This window comes from Pseudophryne corroboree, chromosome 11 (assembly GCF_028390025.1).
Source record: "Pseudophryne corroboree isolate aPseCor3 chromosome 11, aPseCor3.hap2, whole genome shotgun sequence".
NCBI lineage: Eukaryota > Metazoa > Chordata > Amphibia > Anura > Myobatrachidae > Pseudophryne > Pseudophryne corroboree.
In genome coordinates this window covers 92,194,711-92,221,451 of record NC_086454.1, presented here as the reverse complement: position 1 = coordinate 92,221,451, position 26,741 = coordinate 92,194,711, and the positions used below count along the sequence as shown (strand labels likewise).

The following is a 26,741-nucleotide window of genomic DNA, read 5'->3' as shown; positions in this document are numbered from 1 at the left end:
CCACATTGTTATCAACAATTAAATACTGTTCCCATTTCCTTTAATAGTAGGAACTTGATTGCCAATGCTTCTCAAGGTTCCTAAAACTTTACAGTCAGGATGGACGGACGTGCATTGTATTCTGTAGAGGTGACCCAGTTCCTTGTCCAAGCCTGGGATTTGTCTGGAAAGAGAACAGTACATCTGCTGGAAGGACTATTACCTATCCCCCCTCCCCACTTGCATATTCACTGTTCATTCACTTATCTCCAAGCTTGGTTTTAGTGGTTGGCTTTAAAATGCCATGCATGATACCACTTACAAAGTCCACCATCACAAAATCATCTTGTGGCACCTCACTGCTTGAGCAGGAACTCTGCAGGCTGCGGGCATCTGGAGAGACCTCTTCTGGGGTCTCAGGACAAACCACCTGGAACACACACATATCGAATACAAATAGGTACCAGGAAATACATCAACCTAGCCAGGGACTTACAAACATCCTGAAGGTACGACTGGTCACATAGGGGGTAATTCCAAGTTGATCGCAGCAGGATTTTTGTTAGCAATTGGGCAAAACCATGTGCACTGCAGGGGAGGCAGATATAACATGTGCAGAGAGAGTTAGATTTGGGTGGGGTGTGTTCAATCTGCAATCTAATTTGCAGTGTAAAAATAAAGCAGCCAGTATTTATCCTGCACAGAAATAAAATAACCCACCCAAATCTAACTCTCTCTGCACATGTTATATCTGCCCCCCCTGCAGTGCACATGGTTTTGCCCAATTGCTATCAAAAATCCTACTGCGATCAACTTGGAATTACCCCCATAATACATTGGCTTAAATAAAATACATAAACAGGCCAGCTGGATATGATACAATGGAATACACTGTGCTGAGAATCCCACGTAATGATTTTGAGTTGCTTTTAATGTCTTTGTGCAGCAGATCATTTAGACCTGTGATGGCTAACCTTGACACTCCAGCTGTTGTTGAACTACACATCCCAGCATGCCCTGCATCAGTTTTAGCAAGGCCAAATAGCAAAATTGTAGCAGTGCATGCTGGGATGTGTAGTTCAACAACAGCTGGAGTGTCAAGGTTAGCAATCACTGATTTAGACTGTAAGCTCAGTGGTGCAGCGGGCTCAACGACTAAACATTCTCTGTAAAGTGTGTGTTCACGTTATATAAAAACAGGTTCACAATAGAAGTGAAATTATCAAAGATGTTAATGAGAAGAAGAAAAAAAATTCCACCATAAGAGACACTTAGAAAAAAAAATATATATAACAGTATTATGTCCTCCAATTAATGTAATAAAAATAAAAGGTTATAATAATTGCTAATGCTACCTATACAGTGATTGTGAATTTGAAAGGGGAGGGGCACTGACAACTGTTTGGGGACAGTAAGACCTATTGGGGCCCAGGATGATCCTGCAGACAGTGCGGATGATAAATAAGCCCCTTTCTTTCATGATTTCCTCTGTGTTTTATGGATGCGGGATGAATGCGTGTGCAGGTGGAAGAGCCACGGACATCACTTGATGAGGTCTATCCTTATTCACTCAATTCCTGTGACTCAGGCTAAATTATAGACAACACTATCAGCTGACCGTCACAGTGCAGCAATCTACAGACTGAAGCACACAGAAAGGTAAGACACCATTAGGACCGGGGGAGATACACCACAATAATAATAAGAATTTACTTACCGATAATTCTATTTCTCGTAGTCCGTAGTGGATGCTGGGAACTCCGTAAGGACCATGGGGAATAGCGGCTCCGCAGGAGACTGGACACAAAAGTAAAGCTTTAGGACTACCTGGTGTGCACTGGCTCCTCCCCCTATGACCCTCCTCCAAGCCTCAGTTAGGATACTGTGCCCGGACGAGCGTACACAATAAGGAAGGATTTTGAATCCCGGGTAAGACTCATACCAGCCACACCAATCACACCGTACAACCTGTGATCTGAACCCAGTTAACAGCATGATAACAGAGGAGCCTCTGAAAAGATGGCTCACAACAATAATAACCCGATTTTTGTAACAATAACTATGTACAAGTATTGCAGACAATCCGCACTTGGGATGGGCGCCCAGCATCCACTACGGACTACGAGAAATAGAATTATCGGTAAGTAAATTCTTATTTTCTCTGACGTCCTAGTGGATGCTGGGAACTCCGTAAGGACCATGGGGATTATACCAAAGCTCCCAAACGGGCGGGAGAGTGCGGATGACTCTGCAGCACCGAATGAGAGAACTCCAGGTCCTCCTCAGCCAGGGTATCAAATTTGTAGAATTTAGCAAACGTGTTTGCCCCTGACCAAGTAGCCGCTCGGCAAAGTTGCAAAGCCGAGACCCCTCGGGCAGCCGCCCAAGATGAGCCCACCTTCCTTGTGGAATGGGCTTTTACAGATTTTGGCTGTGGCAGGCCTGCCACAGAATGTGCAAGCTGAATTGTACTACAAATCCAACGAGCAATAGTCTGCTTAGAAGCAGGAGCACCCAGCTTGTTGGGTGCATACAGGATAAACAGCGAGTCAGATTTTCTGACTCCAGCCGTCCTGGAAACATATATTTTCAGGGCCCTGACTACGTCCAGCAACTTGGAGTCCAAGTCCCTAGTAGCCGCAGGTACCACAATAGGCTGGTTCAAGTGAAACGCTGAAACCACCTTAGGGAGAAATTGAGGACGAGTCCTCAATTCTGCCCTGTCCGTATGAAAAATTAGGTAAGAGCTTTTATAGGATAAAGCCGCCAATTCTGAGACACGCCTGGCTGAAGCCAGGGCCAACAGCATTACCACTTTCCATGTGAGATATTTTAAGTCCACAGTGGTGAGTGGTTCAAACCAATGTGATTTTAGGAACCCCAAAACTACATTGAGATCCCAAGGTGCCACTGGAGGCACAAAAGGAGGCTGTATATGCAGTACCCCCTTGACAAACGTCTGAACTTCAGGAACTGAAGCCAGTTCTTTCTGGAAGAAAATCGACAGGGCCGAAATTTGAACCTTAATGGACCCTAATTTTAGGCCCATCGACAGTCCTGTTTGCAGGAAATGCAGGAAACGACCCAGTTGAAATTCCTCTGTAGGGGCCTTCCTGGCCTCGCACCACGCAACATATTTACGCCAAATACGGTGATAATGCTGTACGGTTACATCCTTCCTGGCTTTGATCAGGGTAGGGATGACTTCATCCGGAATGCCTTTTTCCTTCAGGATCCGGCGTTCAACCGCCATGCCGTCAAACGCAGCCACGGTAAGTCTTGGAACAGACAGGGTCCCTGCTGGAGCAGGTCCTTTCTTAGAGGTAGAGGCCACGGGTCCTCTGTGAGCATCTCTTGAAGTTCCGGGTACCAAGTCCTTCTTGGCCAATCCGGAGCCACGAGTATAGTCCTTACTCCTCTCCTTCTTATGATTCTCAGTACCTTTGGGTATGAGAGGCAGAGGAGGGAACACATACACTGACTGGTACACCCACGGTGTTACCAGAGCGTCCACAGCTATTGCCTGAGGGTCCCTTGACCTGGCGCAATACCTGTCTAGTTTTTTGTTGAGGCGGGACGACATCATGTCCACCTTTGGTTTTTCCCAACGGTTCACAATCATGTGGAAGACTTCTGGGTGAAGTCCCCACTCTCCCGGGTGAAGGTCGTGTCTGCTGAGGAAGTCTGCTTCCCAGTTGTCCACTCCCGGAATGAACACTGCTGACAGTGCTATCACATGATTTTCCGCCCAGCGAAGAATCCTTGCAACTTCTGCCATTGCCCTCCTGCTTCTTGTGCCGCCCTGTCTGTTTACGTGGGCGACTGCCGTGATGTTGTCTGACTGGATCAGCACCGGCTGACCTTGAAGCAGAGGTCTTGCTAGGCTTAGAGCATTGTAGATGGCCCTTAGCTCCAGGATATTTATGTGAAGTGATGTCTCCAGGCTTGACCACAAGCCCTGGAAATTTCTTCCCTGTGTGACTGCTCCCCAGCCTCTCAGGCTGGCATCCGTGGTCACCAGGACCCAGTCCTGAATGCCGAATCTGCGGCCCTCTAGAAGATGAGCACTCTGCAACCACCACAGGAGAGACACCCTTGTCCTTGGTGACAAGATTATCCGCTGATGCATCTGAAGATGCGACCCGGACCATTTGTCTAGCAGATCCCACTGGAAGGTTCTTGCGTGGAATCTGCCGAATGGGAACTACTAAAACTCCTTCGAAGGAGTATCATCATTTCGGCCATTACCTTGGTAAAGACCCGGGGTGCCGTGGACAATCCAAACGGCAGCGTCTGAAACGGATAGTGACAGTTCTGTACCACAAACCTGAGTTACCCTTGGTGAGAAGGGTAAATTGGGACATGTAGGTAAGCATCTTTGATGTCCAGAGACACCATATAGTCCCCTTCTTCCAGGTTTGCAATCACTGCTCTGAGTGACTCCATCTTGAATTTGAACCTTTGTATGTAAGTGTTCAAGGATTTTAGGTTTAAAATTGGTCTCACCGAGCCGTCCGGCTTCGGTACCACAAATAGTGTGGAATAGTACCCCTTTCCCTGTTGTAGGAGGGGTACCTTGATTATCACCTGCTGGGAATATAGCTTGTGAATGGCTTCCAATACTGCCTTCCTGTCTGAGGGAGACGTCGGTAAAGCAGACTTTAGAAAACGGCGAGGGGGAGACGTCTCGAATTCCAATTTGTACCCCTGAGATACCACCTGAAGGATCCAGGGGTCCACTTGCGAGTGGGCCCACTGCGCACTGAACTTCTTGAGACGGGCCCCCACCGTGCCTGTGTCCGCTTGTAAAGCCCCAGCGTCATGCTGAGGACTTTGCGGAGGCGGGAGAGGGCTTTTGTTCCTGGGAACTGGCTGTTTGTTGCAGCCTTTTTCCTCTCCCTCTGCCATGGGGCAGAAATGAGGCGCCTTTTGCCCGCTTGCCCTTATGGGGCCGAAAGGACTGCGCCTGATAATACGGCGTCTTCTTAGGTTGAGAAGCTACCTGGGGTAAAAATGTGGATTTTCCAGCAGTTGCCGTGGCTACCAGGTCTGATAGACCTACCCCAAATAACTCCTCCCCCTTATAAGGCAATACTTCCATGTGCCTTTTAGAATCCGCATCACCTGACCACTGCCGCGTCCATAAACCTCTTCTTGCAGAAATGGACAGCGCGCTAACTCTTGATGCCAGTCTGCAAATATCCCTCTGTGCATCACGCATATATAGAAATGCATCCTTCAAATGCTCTATAGTCAGTAATATACTGTCCCTATCTAGGGTATCAATATTTTCAGTCAGGGAATCCGACCACGCCAGGCCCGCACTGCACATCCAGGCTGAGGCGATTGCTGGTCGCAGTATAACACCCGTGTGAGTGTATATACATTTTAGGATATTCTCCAGTTTTCTATCGGCAGGTTCCTTTAGGGCGGCCGTATCAGGAGAGGGTAGTGCTACCTGTTTAGACAAGCGTGTGAGCGCTTTATCCACCCTAGGGGGTGTTTCCCAACGTGCCCTATCCTCTGGCGGGAAAGGGTACGATGCCAATAACCTTTTAGGAATTATCAGTTTTTAATCGGGGGAAACCCACGCCTCATCACACACTTCATTTAATTCCTCGGATACAGGAAAAACTACAGGCAGTTTTTTCTCACCAAACATAATACCCTTTTTAGTGGTACTTGTATTATCAGAGATATGCAATACATTTTTCATTGCTTCAATCATGTAACGTGTGGCCCTAGTGGAAGTCACGTTTGTCTCCTCATCATCGACACTGGAGTCAGTATCCGTGTCTGTGTCTGCCATTTGAGGTAACGGGCGTTTTAAAGCCCCTGATGGCGTTTGAGACCCCTGGACAGGCACAAGCTGAGTAGCCGGCTGTCTCATGTCGTCAACTGTCTGTCGTAAAGAGCTGACACTGTCACGCAATTCCTTCCATAAGCTTCCACTCAGGTGTCGACTCCCTAGGGGGTGACAACTCTATAATAGGCAATTGCTCCGCCTCCATCTCATTTTCCTCCTCAAACATGTCGACACAATCGTACCGACACACCGCACACACACAGGGAATGCTCTGATGGAGGACAGGACCCCACTAGCCCTTTGGGGAGACAGAGGGAGAGTATGCCAGCACACACCAGAGCGCTATATATAGACAGGAATACCACTATAAAATGTGCTTTTCCCTTTATAGCTGCTGTTAGTATCAAAACTGCGCCAAATTAGTGCCCCCCTCTCTTTTTTTACCCTTTTCTGTAGTGCAGGACTGCAGGGGAGAGTCAGGGAGACGTCCTTCCAGCGGAGCTGTGATGGAAAATGGCGCCCGTGTGCTGAGGAGATAGGCTCCGCCCCCTTCTCGGCGGCCTTTTCTCCCGCTTTTTGGCGAGTTCTGGCAGGGGTTAAAATACATCCATATAGCCCTGGGGGTTATATGTGGTGTATTTATGCCAGCCAAGGTGTTTACATTGCTGCTCAGGGCGCCCCCCCCTAGCGCCCTACACCCTCAGTGACCGAAGTGTGAAGTGTGCCTGAGTAACAATGGCGCACAGCTGCAGTGCTGTGCGCTACCTTGTTGAAGACCGATGTCTTCTGCCGCCGATTTTTCCGGACCTCTTCTTGCTTCTGGCTCTGTAAGGGGGCCGGCGGCGCGGCTCTGGGACCGAGCTCCGAGGCTGGGCCTGTGTTCGGTCCCTCTGGAGCTAATGGTGTCCAGTAGCCTAAGAAGCCCAATCCACTCTGCACGCAGGTGAGTTCGCTTCTTCTCCCCTTAGTCCCTCGATGCAGTGAGCCTGTTGCCAGCAGGTCTCACTGAAAATAAAAAAACCTAAAACTAAACTTTCACTAAGAAGCTCAGGAGAGCCCCTAGTGTGCACCCTTCTCGGCCGGCACAAAAATCTAACTGAGGCTTGGAGGAGGGTCATAGGGGGAGGAGCCAGTGCACACCAGGTAGTCCTAAAGCTTTACTTTTGTGCCCAGTCTCCTGCGGAGCCGCTATTCCCCATGGTCCTTACGGAGTTCCCAGCATCCACTAGGACGTCAGAGAAAGTAATATAAGTTTCATTTTCTAACAATAAAACATTAAAAGCAAGGTTTTTTTTTTTTTTTAAATAGTATCTATGAAGACTTAAATAAAGCAATGCATAATACTACTACTGTAGACACTACGGGGGAGATGTATCGAGGCTTGGAGAGAGATAAAGCAGAGTAGTTAACTAAAGTAACCAATCAGCTACTGACTGTCATTTGAAAGACTGTACTAGATAAAGGACTGGTTACATCCCCCCTATACAGCTTATGTGGATAACCATCGGTACCAACTGTTGCTCATCTACAGCACACATCCTCCTCTTACCCTGCAGGATCAGGAAGTGGTACTGAGCTGTAGCAGCAGCTGTACATACAGTATGTAGGAGTCTATTACGTAACAGGTTAGTTTATGTCGGAATCCGGGGAAAGAGCATACCATGGGATCAGCATCCTCCAGATCAGTAAGCTTGGGTACAAACACAGCGAAAGGTATATCCGTGCTGGCATAGGTGACCTGTGAGCAGCAGGAATAACAGCAGGGAAGGAAATCAGTTTAGTGTCTGTCTGGAATACCGCAGTAATACAGGGAACATCCACACCAACCTCTCCACTCACTTTCACTAACCTGAGGGGAGGATTTGTCCACGAAAGCCCCCACTTTGCGGGTAAACAGAATGTGGGGAGGCTTGTTGGGGGAGCTGCTCCTCCCAGCGGGGCTGCTGCCGGACGGGGTGTCTGCTTCCTCACTAGAGAGAGAGAGGGCATCAATAATAAATGCATATAGTGTAAATACACCTGTAACATACACGCTGAGGGCCTTACCTGCTGGAGGTGGTGCCCGCTACATGAGGCGGTGAAGTCAGGAGAGTGCGGTCATGATCTGCTTGAGTACCATGTGCAGGTTGGGGTGTAATATTGGGCAACCCACCCTCTTTCCCTGGCACCATCATCTATGAAAAGAACCCAGGATCAGTACTATACTGTAATGGCTCAGCTAGATCCACAATAACCGAATGCATGCGGAGGGAAGAGTAATGAGACACATGTAGAGGAGCATGACAGAAATCATCATAAGCTATAGATCTACTCACAGACATTACAGAGACGTCAAAGATCACCAACCTAAAGTACACATTCCCATATATAAACAAAACTACAAATAGCACAATCACTTATGTAACAGTTCCAGGGGTATCCGGATGGAAGATAGACCGTAACCAGATAGACAGTCAATAGGTGGCCAATACTAGATAGACTGTCACTAGGTAGAGAGGGTGAAAAAGGTTGACAGTTAAAATGTAGACACACAAATGGATGACAAAAAAAAAAAAAGTTGACACATTGTTTTACATGATTTTTAGGGTTAAGGGTTGGACTCTTGGGTTAGGCTGCTGAAGTGGACTGTTAGGATTAAGCACTAGGGGGATGGTTACGGTTAGGCAGCAGAAGGGAGCGGTTAGGATTCAGCACTAGGGGGATGGTAACAGTTAGGCTGGGGACATAGGTGGTTAGGATTAGGCACTAGGGCAGAGGTTCTCAAACTCGGTCCTCGGGAGCCCACACAGTGCATGTTTTGCAGGTAACCCAGCAGGTGCACAGGTGTATTAATTACTCACTGACAGATTTTAAAAGGTCCACAGGTGGAACTAATTATTTCACTTGCGATTCTGTGAGGAGACCTGCAAAACATGCACTGTGTGGGCCCCCGAGGACCGAGTTTGAGAACCTCTGCACTAGGGGGACGGTAATGGTTAGGCTAAGAAAGGGGGCGGTTATGATTAGGCACTAGGGGGACGGTAACAGGCTGTGGAAGGGGGGGGCAGTTAAGATTAGGCAATAGGGGGACAGTTGCAGTTAGGCTGCGGAAGGGGGCGATTAGGATTAGGCCCTAGGGGGCGGTTACAGTTAGGCTGAAGAAGGGGCCGTTAGGATTAAGCACTAGGGGGACGGTAACAGTTAGGCTGCGGAAGGGGTCGGTTAGGATTAGGCACTAGGAGGATGGTAACGGTTAGGATTAGGCACTAGGGGAACAGTTATGGTTAGGCTGTGGAAGGGAGCAGTTAGGATTAGGTACTAGGGGGACGGTTGCGGTTAGGCTACAGAAGGAGACAGTTAGGGTTTGGCACCAGGTTTAGGGTTAAAATAACACAAAAGAATCAGGTTTCAACCTTTAAGTCGACCTTTTGACCATTTGATGTCGACATACTGACTGTCTATCTAGACACTGTCAATCTTTTAATCCACACCCAGTTTCAGGAGTTTACCAAAATAGAAATTGTGGTCATGGTGGAAGAGATTTTCCCCAAGCAGAGCAGACTTCTCATCAGCGATACCATTGAAGGACAGTGCAGAAAGCCTGTTTTAGCCGTTACTGGCTGACCATTGCTGATAACCAAGAACAGCAGCTTTCACTCATCTGCACATCACAAATGTATACAATAGCAAATACTTCAAGTTCCGACAAGGTGTGAAAACATCCATATATTTTTGAATGCTATTCGTAGCTTTTTATATAAGACGGCTTGCAGCTTAGGTTCAGTGGCTCAGGAAACACAGCAGAGGCTATAATGAACATGCTTTTTCATGGCCTACAGATCTATAGGTGAGCATCGCTGGGGATGTCTTACCAGGAGGACCCTGCAATAAATTAACGTGCACCTGTCACGTGTTCCAGAGGCAGCCATTCTTGCGTGGTGATAAGGCAGCAGCCAGTCCACTTACCCGACACGTCTCTGTGATATCATTGGTTCAGAGTGAACGGACAGGCTGCATTAACAAGAACGTCTCTTTACTGGCGGATACCACTGTGAGCAGATGACAGGTACATTTCAATACCTAGTAGTGTGGTTAAAAGTGATCACAGGAGAGGCAGAATGGCTACTCTCCGCTGCAATAAGCCCTCTGCTTCAAGACTTCCCAGCTATGTGGATAAGTATCTGACAGCAGCAAGGAGGTAAAAGGTCAAATATATTCAAAGACACATTTTTTAAATATCGTATTATACTCTTAACAACATTTTTTGCTTGGGGTTTAATACTTTTTTTTATTTTATAGATTCTATGGCAACTCATCTCCTTTCCTGCATGTCTATCAAGCAAAATAAGAATTTACTTACCGATAATTCTATTTCTCGTAGTCCGTAGTGGATGCTGGGGACTCCGTCAGGACCATGGGGATTAGCGGCTCCGCAGGAGACAGGGCACAAAAGTAAAAGCTTTAGGACTAGGTGGTGTGCACTGGCTCCTCCCCCTATGACCCTCCTCCAAGCCTCAGTTAGGATACTGTGCCCGGACGAGCGTACACAATAAGGAAAGATTTTGAATCCCAGGTAAGACTCATACCAGCCACACCAATCACACTGTACAACTTGTGATCTGAACCCAGTTAACAGCATGATAACAGAGGAGCCTCTGAAAAGATGGCTCACAACAATAATAACCCGATTTTTGTAACAATAACTATGTACAAGTATTGCAGACAATCCGCACTTGGGATGGGCGCCCAGCATCCACTACGGACTACGAGAAATAGAATTATCGGTAAGTAAATTCTTATTTTCTCTGACGTCCTAAGTGGATGCTGGGGACTCCGTCAGGACCATGGGGATTATACCAAAGCTCCCAAACGGGCGGGAGAGTGCGGATGACTCTGCAGCACCGAATGAGAGAACTCCAGGTCCTCCTCAGCCAGGGTATCAAATTTGTAGAATTTTGCAAACGTGTTTGCCCCTGACCAAGTAGCAGCTCGGCAAAGTTGTAAAGCCGAGACCCCTCGGGCAGCCGCCCAAGATGAGCCCACCTTCCTTGTGGAATGGGCATTTACAGATTTTGGCTGTGGCAGGCCTGCCACAGAATGTGCAAGCTGAATTGTACTACAAATCCAACGAGCAATCGTCTGCTTAGAAGCAGGAGCACCCAGCTTGTTGGGTGCATACAGGATAAACAGCGAGTCAGTTTTCCTGACTCCAGCCGTCCTGGAAATATATATTTTCAGGGCCCTGACAACGTCTAGCAACTTGGAGTCCTCCAAGTCCCTAGTAGCCGCAGGCACCACAATAGGTTGGATCAGGTGAAACGCTGACACCACCTTAGGGAGAAACTGGGGACGAGTCCGCAGTTCTGCCCTGTCCGAATGGAAAATCAGATATGGGCTTTTGTGAGACAAAGCCGCCAATTCTGACACTCGCCTGGCCGAGGCCAGGGCCAACAGCATGGTCACTTTCCATGTGAGATATTTCAAATCCACAGATTTGAGCGGTTCAAACCAATGTGATTTGAGGAATCCCAGAACTACGTTGAGATCCCACGGTGCCACTGGAGGCACAAAAGGGGGTTGTATATGCAGTACTCCCTTGACGAATGTCTGGACTTCAGGAACTGAAGCCAATTCTTTCTGGAAGAAAATCGACAGGGCCGAAATTTGAACCTTAATGGACCCCAATTTGAGGCCCATAGAAACTCCTGTTTGCAGGAAATGCAGGAATCGACCGAGTTGAAATTCCTCCGTGGGGGCCTTCCTGGCCTCACACCACGCAACATATTTTCGCCAAATGCGGTGATAATGTTGTGCGGTCACCTCCTTCCTGGCTTTGACCAGGGTAGGTATGACCTCTTCCGGAATGCCTTTTTCCCTTAGGATCCGGCGTTCAACCGCCATGCCGTCAAACGCAGCCGCGGTAAGTCTTGGAACAGACAGGGTCCTTGCTGAAGCAAGTCCCTTCTTAACGGCAGAGGCCATGGGTCCTCTGTGAGCATCTCTTGAAGTTCCGGGTACCAAGTCCTCCTTGGCCAATCCGGAGCCACGAGTATAGTTCTTTCTCCTCTCCGTCTTATAATTCTCAGTACCTTGGGTATGAGAGGAAGAGGAGGGAACACATACACTGACTGGTACACCCACGGTGTTACCAGAGCGTCCACAGCTATTGCCTGAGGGTCCCTTGACCTGGCGCAATACCTGTCCAGTTTTTTGTTGAGGCGGGACGCCATCATGTCCACCTTTGGTTTTTCCCAATGGTTCACAATCATGTGGAAGACTTCCGTGTGAAGTCCCCACTCTCCCGGGTGGAGGTCGTGCCTGCTGAGGAAGTCTGCTTCCCAGTTGTCCACTCCCGGAATGAACACTGCTGACAGTGCTATCACATGATTTTCCGCCCAGCGAAGAATCCTTGCAGCTTCTGCCATTGCCCTCCTGCTTCTTGTGCCGCCCTGTCTGTTTACGTGGGCGACTGCCGTGATGTTGTCCGACTGGATCAGCACCGGCTGACCTTGAAGCAGAGGTCTTGCTAGGCATAGAGCATTGTAAATTGCCCTTAGCTCCAGTATATTTATGTGGAGAGAAGTCTCTAGACTTGACCACGTTCCCTGGAAATTTCTTCCCTGTGTGACTGCTCCCCAGCCTCTCAGGCTGGCATCCGTGGTCACCAGGATCCAATCCTGAATGCCGAATCTGCGGCCCTCTAGTAGATGAGCACTCTGCAGCCACCACAGAAGAGACACCCTTGTCCTCGGAGACAGGGTTATCCGCTGATGCATCTGAAGATGCGATCCGGACCATTTGTCCAGCAGATCCCACTGAAAAGTTCTTGCGTGAAATCTGCCAAATGGAATCGCTTCGTAAGAAGCCACCATTTTTCCCAGGACCCTTGTGCAATGATGCACTGACACTTTTCCTGGTTTTAGGAGGTTCCTGACTAGGTCGGATAACTCCCTGGCTTTCTCCTCCGGGAGAAACACCTTTTTCTGGACTGTGTCCAGAATCATCCCTAGGAACAGCAGACGTGTCGTCGGGATCAGCTGCGATTTTGGAATATTTAGAATCCACCCGTGCTGTTGTAGCAGTACCCGAGATAGTGCTACTCCGACCTCCAACTGTTCCCTGGACTTTGCCCTTATCAGGAGATCGTCCAAGTAAGGGATAATTAAGACGCCTTTTCTGCGAAGAAGAATCATCATTTCGGCCATTACCTTGGTAAAGACCCGGGGTGCCGTGGACAATCCAAACGGCAGCGTCTGAAACTGATAATGACAGTTCTGTACTACGAACCTGAGGTACCCTTGGTGAGAAGGGCAAATTGGGACATGAAGGTAAGCATCCTTGATGTCCAGGGACACCATATAGTCCCCTTCTTCCAGGTTCGCTATCACTGCTCTGAGTGACTCCATCTTGAATTTGAACCTTTGTATGTAAGTGTTCAAAGATTTCAGATTTAGAATAGGTCTCACCGAGCCGTCTGGCTTCGGTACCACAAATAGTGTGGAATAATACCCCTTTCCCTGTTGTAGGAGGGGTACTTTGATTATCACCTGCTGGGAATACAGCTTGTGAATTGCTTCCAATACTGCCTCCCTGTCGGAGGGAGACGTTGGTAAAGCAGACTTCAGGAACCTGCGAGGGGGAGACGTCTCAAATTCCAATCTGTACCCCTGGGATACTACCTGTAGGATCCAGGGGTCCACTTGCGAGTGAGCCCACTGCGCGCTGAAACTCTTGAGACGACCCCCCACCGCACCTGAGTCCGCTTGTAAGGCCCCAGCGTCATGCTGAGGACTTGGCAGAAGCGGTGGATGGCTTCTGTTCCTGGGAAGAGGCTGTCTGCTGCAGTCTTTTTCCCTTTCCTCTACCCCGGGGCAGATATGACTGGCCTTTTGCCCGCTTGCCCTTATGGGGACGAAAGGACTGAGGCTGAAAAGACGGTGTCTTTTTCTGCTGAGAGGTGAGTTGGGGTAAAAAGGTGGATTTTCCAGCTGTTGCCGTGGCCACCAGGTCCGAAAGACCGACCCCAAATAACTCCTCCCCTTTATACGGCAATACTTCCATGTGCCGTTTGGAATCCGCATCACCTGACCACTGTCGTGTCCCTAAACATCTTCTGGCAGAAATGGACATCGCACTTACTCTTTATGCCAGGGTGCAAATATCCCTCTGTGCATCACGCATATATAGAAACGCATCTTTTAAACGCTCTATAGTCAATAAAATACTGTCCCTGTCAAGGGTATCAATATTTTCAGTCAGGGACTCCGACCACGCCACCCCAGCGCTGCACATCCAGGCTGAGGCAATCGCTGGTCGCAGTATAACACCAGTATGTGTGTATATACTTTTTAGGACATTTTCCAGCTTCCTATCAACTGGCTCCTTGAGGGCGGCCGTATCAGGAGACGGTAACGCCACTTGTTTTGATAAGCGTGTGAGTGCCTTATCCACCCTAGGGGGTGTTTCCCAACGCGCCCTAACTTCTGGCGGGAATGGGTATAATGCCAATAATTTCTTAGATATCAGCAATTTTTTTATCGGGGGAGACCCACGCATCATCACACACTTCATTTAATTCTTCTGATTCAGGAAAAACTACGGGTAGTTTTTTCACACCCCACGTAATACCCTTTTTTGTGGTACTTGTAGTATCAGAAATATGCAAAGCCTCCTTCATTGCCGTGATCATGTAACGTGTGGCCCTACTGGAAAATAAGTTTGTTTCTTCACCGTCGACACTGGAGTCAGTGTCCGTGTCTGTGTCGACCGACTGAGGTAATGGGCGCTTTAGAGGGGTGGTCTTCTGTTTGCCGGCGGTCGGGCTCCCGGCGCTCAGTATACCGGCGCCGGGAGCCCGACCGCCGGCTTACCGACACTTATTTTCCCTCGTGGGGGTCCACGACCCCCATAGAGGGAGAATAAAATAGTGTGGCGCGCGTAGCGCGCCACCGTGCCCGTAGCGTGGCGAGCGCAGCGAGCCCGCAAGGGGCTCATTTGCGCTCGCCAAGCTGTCGGTAAGCCGGCGGTCGGGCTCCCGGCGCCGGGATGCTGGTCGCCGGGAGCCCGACCGCCGGCCACCCGTAGTGAACCCCTTTAGAGCCCCTGACTGTGTTTGAGACGCCTGGACAGGCACTAACTGACTTGCCGGCTGTCTCATGTCGTCAACAGTTTTTTGTAAAGTGCTGACACTATCACGTAATTCCTTAAATAAGACCATCCAGTCAGGTGTCGACTCCCTAGGGGGTGACATCACTAATACAGGCAATTGCTCCGCCTCCACACCATTTTCCTCCTCATACATGTCGACACACGCGTACCGACACACAGCACACACACAGGGAATGCTCTGATAGAGGACAGGACCCCACTAGCCCTTTGGGGAGACAGAGGGAGAGTTTGCCAGCACACACCAGAGCGCTATATATGTATAGGGACAACCTTATAAATAAGTGTTTCTCCCTTATAGCTGCTATATATGTTTTTATATGCCAAATTAGTGCCCCCCCCTCTCTTTTTTACCCTGTTTCTGTAGTGCAGGACTGCAGGGGAGAGTCAGGGAGACGTCCTTCCAGCGGAGCTGTGAGGGAAAATGGCGCTTGTGTGCTGAGGAGATAGGCTCCGCCCCCTTCACGGCGGCCTTTCTCCCGCTTTTTAGGAGGTAAAATGGCAGGGGTTAAATACATCCATATAGCCCAGGAGCTATATGTGATGTATTTTTTACCATAAATAGTGTTTTCATTGCGTCTCAGGGCGCCCCCCCCCCAGCGCCCTGCACCCTCAGTGACCGGAGTGTGAAGTGTGCTGAGAGCAATGGCGCACAGCTGCAGTGCTGTGCGCTACCTTTCTTGAAGACAAGATGCCTTCTGCCGCCGATTTCTGGACCTCTTCACTCTTCTGGCTCTGTAAGGGGGCCGGCGGCGCGGCTCCGGGACCCATCCATGGCTGGGCCTGTGATCGTCCCTCTGGAGCTAATGTCCAGTAGCCAAGAAGCCCAATCCACTCTGCACGCAGGTGAGTTCGCTTCTTCTCCCCTTAGTCCCTCGATGCAGTGAGCCTGTTGCCAGCAGGACTCACTGAAAATAAAAAAAACCTAAGTCTATACTTTTATTCTAAGCAGCTCAGGAGAGCTACCTAGATTGCACCCTTCTCGGCCGGGCACAAAAACCTAACTGAGGCTTGGAGGAGGGTCATAGGGGGAGGAGCCAGTGCACACCACCTAGTCCTAAAGCTTTTACTTTTGTGCCCTGTCTCCTGCGGAGCCGCTAATCCCCATGGTCCTGACGGAGTCCCCAGCATCCACTTAGGACGTCAGAGAAATCATATTTAAATATTACTGGTTCTATTTAATAAACCTTGGACGGACAAAGTCGCTGGAGATAAAGTACCAGCCAATCAGCTCCTGTCATTTTTTCAAACACAGCCTGTAGCATGGCAGTTAGTAGCGGATGGGCTGGTACTTTATCTCCAGTGACTTTATCTCCATCCAAGGCTTAGTAAATAGACCCCTAAATCTCTAAGCAGTGTGAATATTCTCAACGTTTCCACTCTTTAGAAGAATTGATACATCTCCCCCCATAGTATCTTAAGTAACAGGTCCTTTTACATCTGTGCTGCTGGTGCAGAGAGAGAGAGAAGGTGGCACCCAATCAGTCTTTCTACGTTCCCTGGGCCCATCTCCTCCTCCTGAGGAGTACCTGCTGTGGAAGGGTAGGGTAACACAGCTCAGAGGTTCCTGCTCCAAGGGCAGTCGGCTGATAGGAAAGGCGAGAGCTGTACAGCTAGACAGCACGCGAGAGCAGGGAGGAAGGAGAAGGAACAGATATGGAACAAAAGAAGAAACGTGAGATTAATAAGCAATTATCGCCCTCCCTCGTGCCTCGCTGATTCCGGTAATGCAGGGCGGAGGCTGGTACTAATCAACCAGCTCTCTCATGAAGCTCAGCCTGCCATCCCCGCAAGAAGCTGAAACAGAAATACTTCTCCATGAGATAAGAATCCATCTGACGGAGTGAGTGGCCAGAGTTGACTGTAATCTACATGCAGAGGAGACAGCCACTGCGTGAGCTGAACTGATGTTCATGAGACCGCAGCCGGTTAACTGTTAGTGACAGCATGTGCCTCATGCCTCTATGAGGTCTCCGTTCCTAACGCCTAAAGTATGTGTGAAAACATTCATGAACTGAACCTGCAGGCTCCAGCTCATACCTGCCTACTCTCCTGGAACAGCTGGGAGGCTTCTGAAAATCAAACAAGTGGGTAAGTGTCCAAGAGCTACCCACCCACTTCCCAAATTGTGCTATTATGTCCCCCTCCCCACTTCACAATGCTAGTAATCCCTGCATTGTCTAGCGGGAGTCGAGGGCACGACCACATCCCAACAAACCCTGCAGTTCCAGCCACTCTGCCCCCTTCCGGATTGAGGCAACATACAGTGCATCCGGAAAGTTTTCATAGCGCTTCACTTTTTCCACATTTTGTTATGTTACAGCCTTATTCCAAACTGGAATAAATTAATTTTCCCCCTCAAAATTCTACACACAATACCCCATAATGACAACGTGAAAAAAGTTTTGTTTTTTTTAGATTTTTGCAAATTTATTAAAAATAAAAAAATGAAGAAATCACATGTACATAAGTATTTACAGCCTTTGCTCAATACTTTGTTGATGCACCTTTGGCAGCAATTACAGCCTCAAGTCTTTTTGAATATGATGCCACAAGCTGGGCACACCTACTGTATCTTTGGGCAGTTTCGCCCATTCCTCTTTGCAGCACCTCTCAAGCTCCATCAGGTTGGATCGGAAGCGTCGGTGCACAGCCATTTTCAGATCTCTCCAGAGATGTAAAATTGCATTCAAGTCCAGGCTCTGTCTGGGCCTCTCAAGGACATTCACAGAGTTGTTCTGAAGCCACTCCTTTGATATCTTGGCTGTGTGCTTAGGGTTGTTGTCCTGCTGAAAGATGAATTGTCGCACCAATCTGAGGTCAAGAGCGCTCTGGTGCAGGTTTTCATCCAGGATATCTCTGTACATTGCTGCATTCATCTTTCCCTCTATCTTGATTAGTCTCCCAGTTCCTGCCACTGAAAAACATCACCACAGCATGATGATGCCACCACCATGCATCACTTTAGGGATGGTATTGGCCTAGTGATGAGCGGTGCCTGGTTTCCTCCAAACAAGACGCCTGGCATTCACGCCAAAGAGTTCAATCTTTGTCTCATTAGACCAGAGAATTTTGTTTCTCATGGTCTGAGAGTCCTTCAGGTGCATTTTGGCAAACTCCAGGTGGGTTGCCATGTGTTTTTCACTAAGGAGTAGCTTCAGTCTGGCCAATGTACCATACAGGCCTGATTGGTGGAATGCTGCAGAGATGGTTGTCCTTCTGGAAGGTTCTCCTCTCTCCACAGAGGATTGCTGTAGCTCTGACAGAGTGACCATCAGGTTTCTTGGTCACCTCCCTGACTAGGGTCCTTCTCCCCTGTTCGCTCAGTTTAGATGGCCGGCCAACTCTAGGAAGGGTCCTGGTGGTTCTGAACTTCTTCCATTTACGGATGATGGAGGCCACTGTGCTCACTGGGACCTTCAAAGCAGCAGATGTTTTTCTGTACCCAGATTTGTGCCTCAAGACAATCCTGTCTCGGAGGTCTACAGACAATTCCTTTGACTTCATGCTTGGTTTGTGCTCAGACATGCACTGTCAAGTGTGGGACCTTATATAGACAGGTGTGTGCCTTTCCAAATTATGTCCAATCAACTGAATTTACAACAGGTGGACTCCAATTAAGCTGTAGGAACATCTCAAGGATGATCAGTGGAAACAGGATGCACCTGAGCTCAATTTTTTGAGCTTCATGGCAAAGGCTGTGAATACTTATGTACATGTGATTTCTTAGTTTTTTATTTTTAATAAATTCGCAAAAAATAAAAGATTTTACTTACCGGTAAATCTATTTCTCGTAGTCCGTAGTGGATGCTGGGGACTCCGTAAGGACCATGGGGATAGACGGGCTCCGCAGGAGACATGGGCACTTTAAGAAAGAATTTAGGTTCTGGTGTGCACTGGCTCCTCCTTCTATGCCCCTCCTCCAGACCTCAGTTAGAGAAACTGTGCCCAGAAGAGCTGACAGTACAAGGAAAGGATTTTGGTAATCCAGGGCAAGATTCATACCAGCCACACCAATCACACCGTATAACAAGTGATAACAACCAGTTAACAGTATGACAAATAACAGAGCATCCGGTCAAACCCTGATGCAACCATAACTTAACCCTTATTGAAGCAATAACTATATACAAGTATTGCAAAAGAAGTCCGCACTTGGGACGGGCGCCCAGCATCCACTACGGACTACGAGAAATAGATTTACCGGTAAGTAAAATCTTATTTTCTCTAACGTCCTAGTGGATGCTGGGGATTCCGTAAGGACTATGGGGATTATACCAAAGCTCCCAAACGGGCGGGAGAGTGCGGATGACTCTGCAGCACCGATTGAGCAAACACAAGGTCCTCCTCAGCCAGGGTATCAAACTTGTAGAACTTTGCAAAAGTGTTTGAACCTGACCAAGTAGCCGCTCGGCAAAGCTGTAATGCCGAGACCCCACGGGCAGCCACCCAAGAAGAGCCCACCTTCCTAGTGGAATGGGCCTTAACTGATTTCGGGAGCGGCAATCCAGCCGCAGAATGAGCCTGCTGAATCATGTTACAGATCCAGCGAGCAATAGTTTGCTTTGAAGCAGGAGCCCCAAGCTTGTTGGAAGCATACAGGATAAACAAAGACTCTGTTTTCCTGACCCTAGCCATTCTGGCTACATAAACCTTCAAAGCCCTGACCACATCAAGTAACTCGGAATCCTCCAAGTCAGTAGTAGCCACAGGCACCACAATAGGTTGGTTTATATGAAAAGATGAAACCACTTTCGGCAGAAATTGTGGACGGGTCCGCAATTCTGCTCTATCCGCATGGAAAACCAGATAGGGGCTTTTATGTGACAAAGCCGCCAACTCTGACACACGCCTAGCCGAAGCCAAGGCTAATAGCATGACCACCTTCCGCGTGAGATATTTCAACTCCACCGTTTTGAGTGGTTCAAACCAGTGGGATTTCAGGAAACTCAACACCACGTTAAGATCCCAAGGTGCCACTGGAGGCACAAAAGGGGGCTGAATATGCAGCACTCCCTTTACAAACGTCTGAACTTCAGGTAGAGAAGCCAACTCCTTTTGAAAGAAAATGGATAGGGCCGAAATCTGGACCTTAATGGAACCCAATTTTAGGCCCAAATTCACTCCGGACTGTAGAAATTGAAGGAAACGGCCCAGCTGGAATTCCTTCGTAGGAGCATTCCTGGCCTCACACCAAGCAACATATTTTCGCCATATACGGTGATAATGTTGAGCTGTCACGTCCTTCCTAGCCTTTATCAGCGTAGGAATGACCGCATCCGGAATGCCTTTCTCTGCTAGGATCCGGCGTTCAACCGCCATGCCGTCAAACGCAGCCGCGGTAAGTCTTGGAACAGACAGGGCCCCTGTTGCAACAAGTCCTGTCTTAGAGGAAGAGGCCACGGGTCCTCTGTGAGCATTTCTTGCAGATCTGATACCAAGTCCTTCGTGGCCAATCTGGAACAATGAGTATTGTTCTCACTCCTCTTTTTCTTATTATCCTCAGCACCTTGGGTATGAGAGGAAGAGGAGGAAATACATAGACCGACTGGAACACCCACGGTGTCATCAGGGCGTCTACAGCTATCGCCTGGGGGTCTCTTGACCTGGCGCAATACCTCTGTAGCTTTTTGTTGAGGCGGGATGCCATCATGTCCACTTGTAATCTGCGCAAAGACTTCCTGATGAAGTCCCCACTCTGCCGGGTGGAGGTCGTGTCTGCTGAGGAAGTCTGCTTCCCAGTTGTCCACTCCCGGGATGAACACTGCTGACAGTGCGCTTACGTGATTCTCCGCCCAGCGAAGAATTCTGGTGGCTTCCGCCATCGCCACTCTGCTCCTTGTGCCGCCTTGGCGGTTTACATGAGCCACTGCGGTGATGTTGTCTGACCGAATCAGAACCGGTTGGTCGCGAAGCAGGGTCTCCGCTTGACGTAGGGCGTTGTATATGGCCCTTAGTTCCAGGATGTTGATGTGAGGGCAAGTCTCTTGACTTGACCACAGACCTTGGAAATTTCTTCCCTGTGTGACTGCACCCCAACCTCGGAGGCTTGCATCCGTGGTCACCAGGACCCAGTCCTGAATGCCGAATCTGCGGCCCTCGAGAAGGTGAGCACTCTGCAGCCACCACAGGAGTGACACCCTGGCCCTGGGGGATAGGGTGATTAACCGATGCATCTGATGATGTGATCCGGACCACTTGTCCAGTAAGTCCCATTGAAAGGTCCTCGCATGGAACCTGCCGAAGGGAATGGCCTCGTATGATGCCACCATCTTTCCCAGGACACGAGTGCAGTGATGCACTGACAACTGTTTTGGTTTTAATAGGTTCCTGACCAGTGTCATGAGTTCCTGAGCTTTCTCCATCGGGAGATGAACCCTTTTCTGGTCTGTGTCTAGAATCATGCCCAGGAAAGGCAGACGAGTCGTAGGAACCAACTGCGACTTTGGAATATTTAGAATCCAGCCGTGTTGCCGTAACACTTCCAGAGAAAGTGCTACACTGATCAGCAACTGCTCTCTTGATCTCGCTTTTATGAGGAGATCGTCCAAGTATGGGATAATTCTGACTCCTTGCTTCCGCAGGAGTACCATCATTTCCGCCATTACCTTGGTAAATATTCTCGGTGCCGTGGAGAGACCAAACGGCAACGTCTGAAATTGGTAATGACAATCCTGTACCACAAATCTGAGGTACGCCTGATGAGGTGGATAAATGGGGACATGAAGGTATGCATCCTTTATGTCCAGAGACACCATAAAATCACCCCCTTCCAGGCTTGCGATGACCGCTCTCAGCGATTCCATCTTGAACTTGAACCTTTTCAGGTATATGTTCAGGGATTTTAAATTCAATATGGGTCTGACCGAACCGTCCGGTTTCGGGACTACAAACATGGTCGAATAATAACCCCTTCCCCGCTGAAGGAGGGGAACCTTGACCACCACCTGTTGAAGATACAATTTGTGAATTGCAGTTAACACTATTTCCCTCTCGTGGGGGGAAGCTGGCAGGGCCGATTTGAGGTATCGGTGAGTGGGCATCTCCTCGAATTCCAGCTTGTATCCCTGAGACACAATATCTATTGCCCAGGAATCCAACTGGGAGTGAACCCACTTGTGGCTGAAATTTCGAAGACGTGCCCCCAACGGGCCTAGCTCCGCCTGTGGAGCCCCAGCGTCATGCGGTGGATTTTGTAGAGGCCGGGGAGGACTTCTGTTCCTGGGAACTAGCTGTGTTGTGCAGCTTCTTTCCTCTGCCCCTGCCTCTGGCAAGAAAGGACGCACCTCGGACTTTCTTGTTTTTCTGTGATCGAAAGGACTGCATTTGATAATACGGTGCTCTCTTAGGCTGTGAGGAAACATATGGCAAAAAATTTGACTTTCCAGCAGTAGCTGTGGAGACCAGGTCCGAGAGACCCTCCCCAAACAATTCCTCACCCTTGTAAGGTAAAACCTCCATATGCCTTTTTGAGTCGGCATCATCTGTCCATTGCCGAGTCCACAGGACCCTTCTGGCAGAAACTGACATAGCATTTATTCTAGAACCCAGTAGACTAATATCTCTTTGAGCATCTCTCATATAAAGGACAGCGTCTTTAATATGCCCCAGGGTCAATAAAACAGTATCCCTATCTAGGGTATCCAACTCCTCTGATAAGGTATCAGTCCATGCCGCTACTGCACTACAGACCCAGGCCGACGCGATTGCCGGTCTGAGCAAGGTACCTGAATGTGTATAAATGGACTTCAGGGTACCCTCCTGTTTGCGATCAGCAGCATCCTTGAGGGTAGCTGTATCCTGTGACGGCAGGGCTACCTTTTTGGATAAGCGTGTTAAAGCTTTGTCCACCCTAGGGGAGGATTCCCATTGTAACCTGTCCGTTGGCGGGAAAGGATACGCCATAAGAATCCGTTTGGAAATCTGCATTTTTTTTATTTGGAGATACCCAAGTTTTTTCACATAACTCATTCAGTTCGTGTGAGGGGGGAAAAGTTACCTCAGGTTTCTTTCCCTTATACATATAAACCCTTGTGTCAGGGACAGGGGTTTCCTCCGCGATGTGCAAAACATCCTTAATTGCTATAATCATATATCGGAGTGATTTAGCCAACTTTGGCTGTAACTTTGCATTATCGTCATCGACACTGGAGTCAGAATCCATGTCGGTATCTGTGTCAACAATTTGGGATAGTGGGCGCTTCTGAGACCCTGACGGCCTCTGCGACATAGGATCAGGCACGGGTTGGGAACCTGACTGTCCTGAGGCTCCAGCTTTATCTAACCTCTTATGCAAGGAATTATTATCATTTAAAACCTTCCACATATCCATCCAATCAGGTGTCGGCGGAGACACCATATTCACTTGCTCCCGCTCTGCTTCCACATAGCCTTCATCATCAGACATGTTGACACAAGCGTACCGACACACCACACACACACAGGGAATGCCCTTTTTGAAGACAGTTCCCCCACAAGGCCCTTTGGAGAAACAGGGAGAGAGTATGCCAGCACACACCCCAGCGCTATAACCCAGGAATAACACAGTAACTTAATGTTAACCCAGTAGCTGCTGTTATATTGTGTTTTTGCGCCTAATTTATGTGCCCCCCCTCTCTTTTTACCCTCTTCTACCGTGAATCTGCAGGGGAGAGCCTGGGGAGCTTCCTCTCAGCGGAGCTGTGGAGAAAAAATGGCGCTGGTGAGTGCTGAGGAAGAAGCCCCGCCCCCTCAGCGGCGGGCTTCTGTCCCGCTTAAATATGCATTTTCTTGGCGGGGGCTCATACATATATACAGTGCCCAACTGTATATATGTTTACTTTTGCCAAAAAGAGGATCCAAATGCTGCCCAGGGCACCCCCCCCTGCGCCCTGCACCCTTACAGTGACCGGAGTATGTGAGGTGTGTGGGAGCAATGGCGCACAGCTGCAGTGCTGTGCGTTACCTCAGTAAAGAACGGAGTCTTCTGCCGCCGATTTGAAGTCTTCTTCTGTCTTCCGGCTCTGCAAAGGGGGACGGCGGCGCGGCTCTGGGATCGGACGGCGAGGGTGAGATCCTGCGTACGATCCCTCTGGAGCTAATGGTGTCCAGTAGCCTAAGAAGCAGGACCTAGCTTCAGAGAGTAGGGCTGCTTCTCTCCCCTCTGTCCCACGATGCAGGGAGTCTGTTGCCAGCAGAGCTCCCTGAAAATAAAAAACCTAATAAAACACTTTCTCTCAGCGAACTCAGGAGAGCTCACTGAAAAGCACCCAGCTCGTCTGGGCACAGTATCAAACTGAGGTCTGGAGGAGGAGCATAGAGGGAGGAGCCAGTGCACACCAGAACCTAAATTCTTTCTTAAAGTGCCCATGTCTCCTGCGGAGCCCGTCTATTCCATGGTCCTTACGGAGTCCCCAGCATACACTAGGACGTTAGAGAAATCTAATTTTGGAATAAGGCTGTAACAAAACAAAATGTGGAAGTGAAGCGTTGTGAATACTTTCCGGATGCACTGTAGTATGCAAGTTATTCGCACAAAGGTTTACAACTCATCAGGTGATGTAAATGGGCTGAAATGAGGTGATCTCATGCAGGCAAAGCTCAGAAAGGGCTGGCTAAGCAGAGATGCAGTGAGTGTAATTACACTTATGGAGGTATACAGTTTGTACCTGGTATGTAGTAGGTTCAAGTGTGCACCGAAGATAAAAGCTAGTAGCAATCCATGTGTACACATGGGGGGAGGGTGCGCCACTCTGCATTGGGGCGATAAATACATTCATTTCTGTACCCTTGGACCATGAGCACATACGCCCAACGCTGCATGAGGCCCATTGCAAGCTACGCCCTGAGACGGGTGTACCTGAGACTGCAGCCCAGGAGCTAGTGTTACTAGTGCGTTCCTCATGCGTGTATCAATGTCACTAGGTCCTAGCTGCTTCTACATTATGAGTTTGCGTGATCATGAATGGCGCACCCCACACAATGGCTGCCTCCACTGCACAGCTGCCTGAGAAGTCATTGTGTTACAGAGCCAAGCCCTCAGTACCTAGATATGGGAAATGACGACCTTATAAAGCAAGTGTCAAAGATATTATTAACATCCACTATTTATAAGACGCCACTAAAATACACAGCACCGTACAGTAGGGAAGAAGATGTAGGAGACGGACAGGCATACTACTGGACAGTAAGACAGCATAATACTGTACATACCACATAACAGGTGTAAGAAACATGCAGGAGATAAGGACGCACAGGCAGGCGAGAAGACAGAAGGACGAGGCGGAGACAATTGGGAGGAGTGGAACATAAGAAGTTAGAGATATTTTCCTGAATGGGGGTAAAAGGTCTTGCTGCATCATTGTATTCCCTTATTACCTACTTTGATAGCAGTTCAATGAACAGTTGTCCTGAAACTCACAGACTAGACAATAACCTAACTTCCAGTCACTGTAGAGGACATCCCTAATTGTGGAAGTTACCCTATTTTTGATGTCTCTGTTATCTTGACAGAAGCTAAGAAATGAGCCGTTAAAAGTGCCAGTAACATAAAAAACACCTAAAAGAAATTAAAATGTAGAAATATTATACTCTAGAGACTGTACTGTGCAAATCTGTGTTTCGTAAGTAAGTGTACAGTGCCCACATTCATATGCAGGAAACATTTGTGGTATGATTAGTAATACTATGCAAACCCACATCAGCCAATCAGACGCTTGCAACTTGTCTGATCCAAGCAAGCATGTGATTAGTAGCTACAGCAGCGGTGCCCTATCTGCACCACATTATAAATCCCTGACGCGCTCCTTAGAAGCACATGATTAGCCATTATCGTACCAGCAGGGATTAGATGATGCATTTATACAAGCTGGTATATACAGGTATAGTATATGCTAGTGCTGTCACGTCCTGTGCAGAGGGCATGGCTTCTGTTATAGGAGGGAGAATGTATCCTGATCCCACAGCCTTAGACAGCCCCTCAGGGCCAGAATTTCCATTTCAAAAGTTTGGCTGAAGTCAAGAATCATTTTACAGACTTACAATTCACTAGCATATCTTTGAGGTACGAGGCACTTTGTTCCTGATGCCTCAGGAATGCTGCTCTCAGAAGAATTTGGGCCTCCAAAAAAAATGCCTCCACCGAGTGCTGGTGAGGAGTACAGCTGAAGGATACTGTCCCATAGAAAGGTCTAGTTTCCTCCAGCTGCCTTAGTCTATCCACACAAGACACAGACAGGAATGCTCACACATTACACATGCCTCTATTCAACTCACGTGATGTGAGAAGGCCAGTCCCATTGTCAGGACCCTGTGAGAGTCCGTCACCACAGGAGTAGCTGTCTGACACTGTGCCTTACTGAGGGTGATCACACACTACAGAGAGAGCGAGAGAGAGGATCAGAGACAGGATGCACAAAGAGATAGAGGGAGGCGCAGACAGAGAGAGAGAGAGAGAGAGAGAGAGAGAGAGAGAGAGAGAGAGAGAGAGAGAGAGAGAGAGGGGGGGGGGGAGAGGGAGGATCAGAGACAGGATGCACAGAGAGATAGAGGGAGGCGCAGAGAGAGAGAGAGAGAGAGGGAGGATCAGAGACAGGAGGCACAGAGAGATAGAGGGAGGCGCAGAGAGCGAGAGAGAGCGAGAGGGAGGATCAGAGACAGGATGCACAGAGAGATAGAGGGAGGCACAGAGAGAGAGAGAGAGAGAGAGAGAGAGAGAGAGGCACAGAGAGATAGAGGGAGGCGCAGAGAGAGAGAGAGAGAGAGAGAGAGAGAGAGAGAGAGAGAGAGAGAGAGAGAGAGAGGGGGATCAGAGACAGGAGGCACAGAGAGATAG

At 48.8% G+C, this 26,741-nt stretch overlaps 1 protein-coding gene across 3 annotated transcripts in view; it reads right to left on the bottom strand.

Moving 5' to 3' along the window:
• ATG13 (autophagy related 13) overlaps positions 1-26,741 on the bottom strand; it is a 74,114-nt gene that overhangs the window by 4,221 nt on the left and 43,152 nt on the right. For 2 of the 3 annotated variants that reach the window (XM_063944529.1, XM_063944531.1), the window contains 5 exons: positions 26,183-26,281; positions 7,832-7,959; positions 7,635-7,755; positions 7,446-7,523; positions 302-409 (listed from right to left, as the gene is read on the bottom strand). In XM_063944529.1, coding sequence (XP_063800599.1) covers positions 302-409; positions 7,446-7,523; positions 7,635-7,755; positions 7,832-7,959; positions 26,183-26,281 — 534 coding nt within the window. The remainder of the gene's footprint in view (positions 1-301; positions 410-7,445; positions 7,524-7,634; positions 7,756-7,831; positions 7,960-26,182; positions 26,282-26,741) is intronic. The other variant, XM_063944530.1, reaches the window with a different exon arrangement.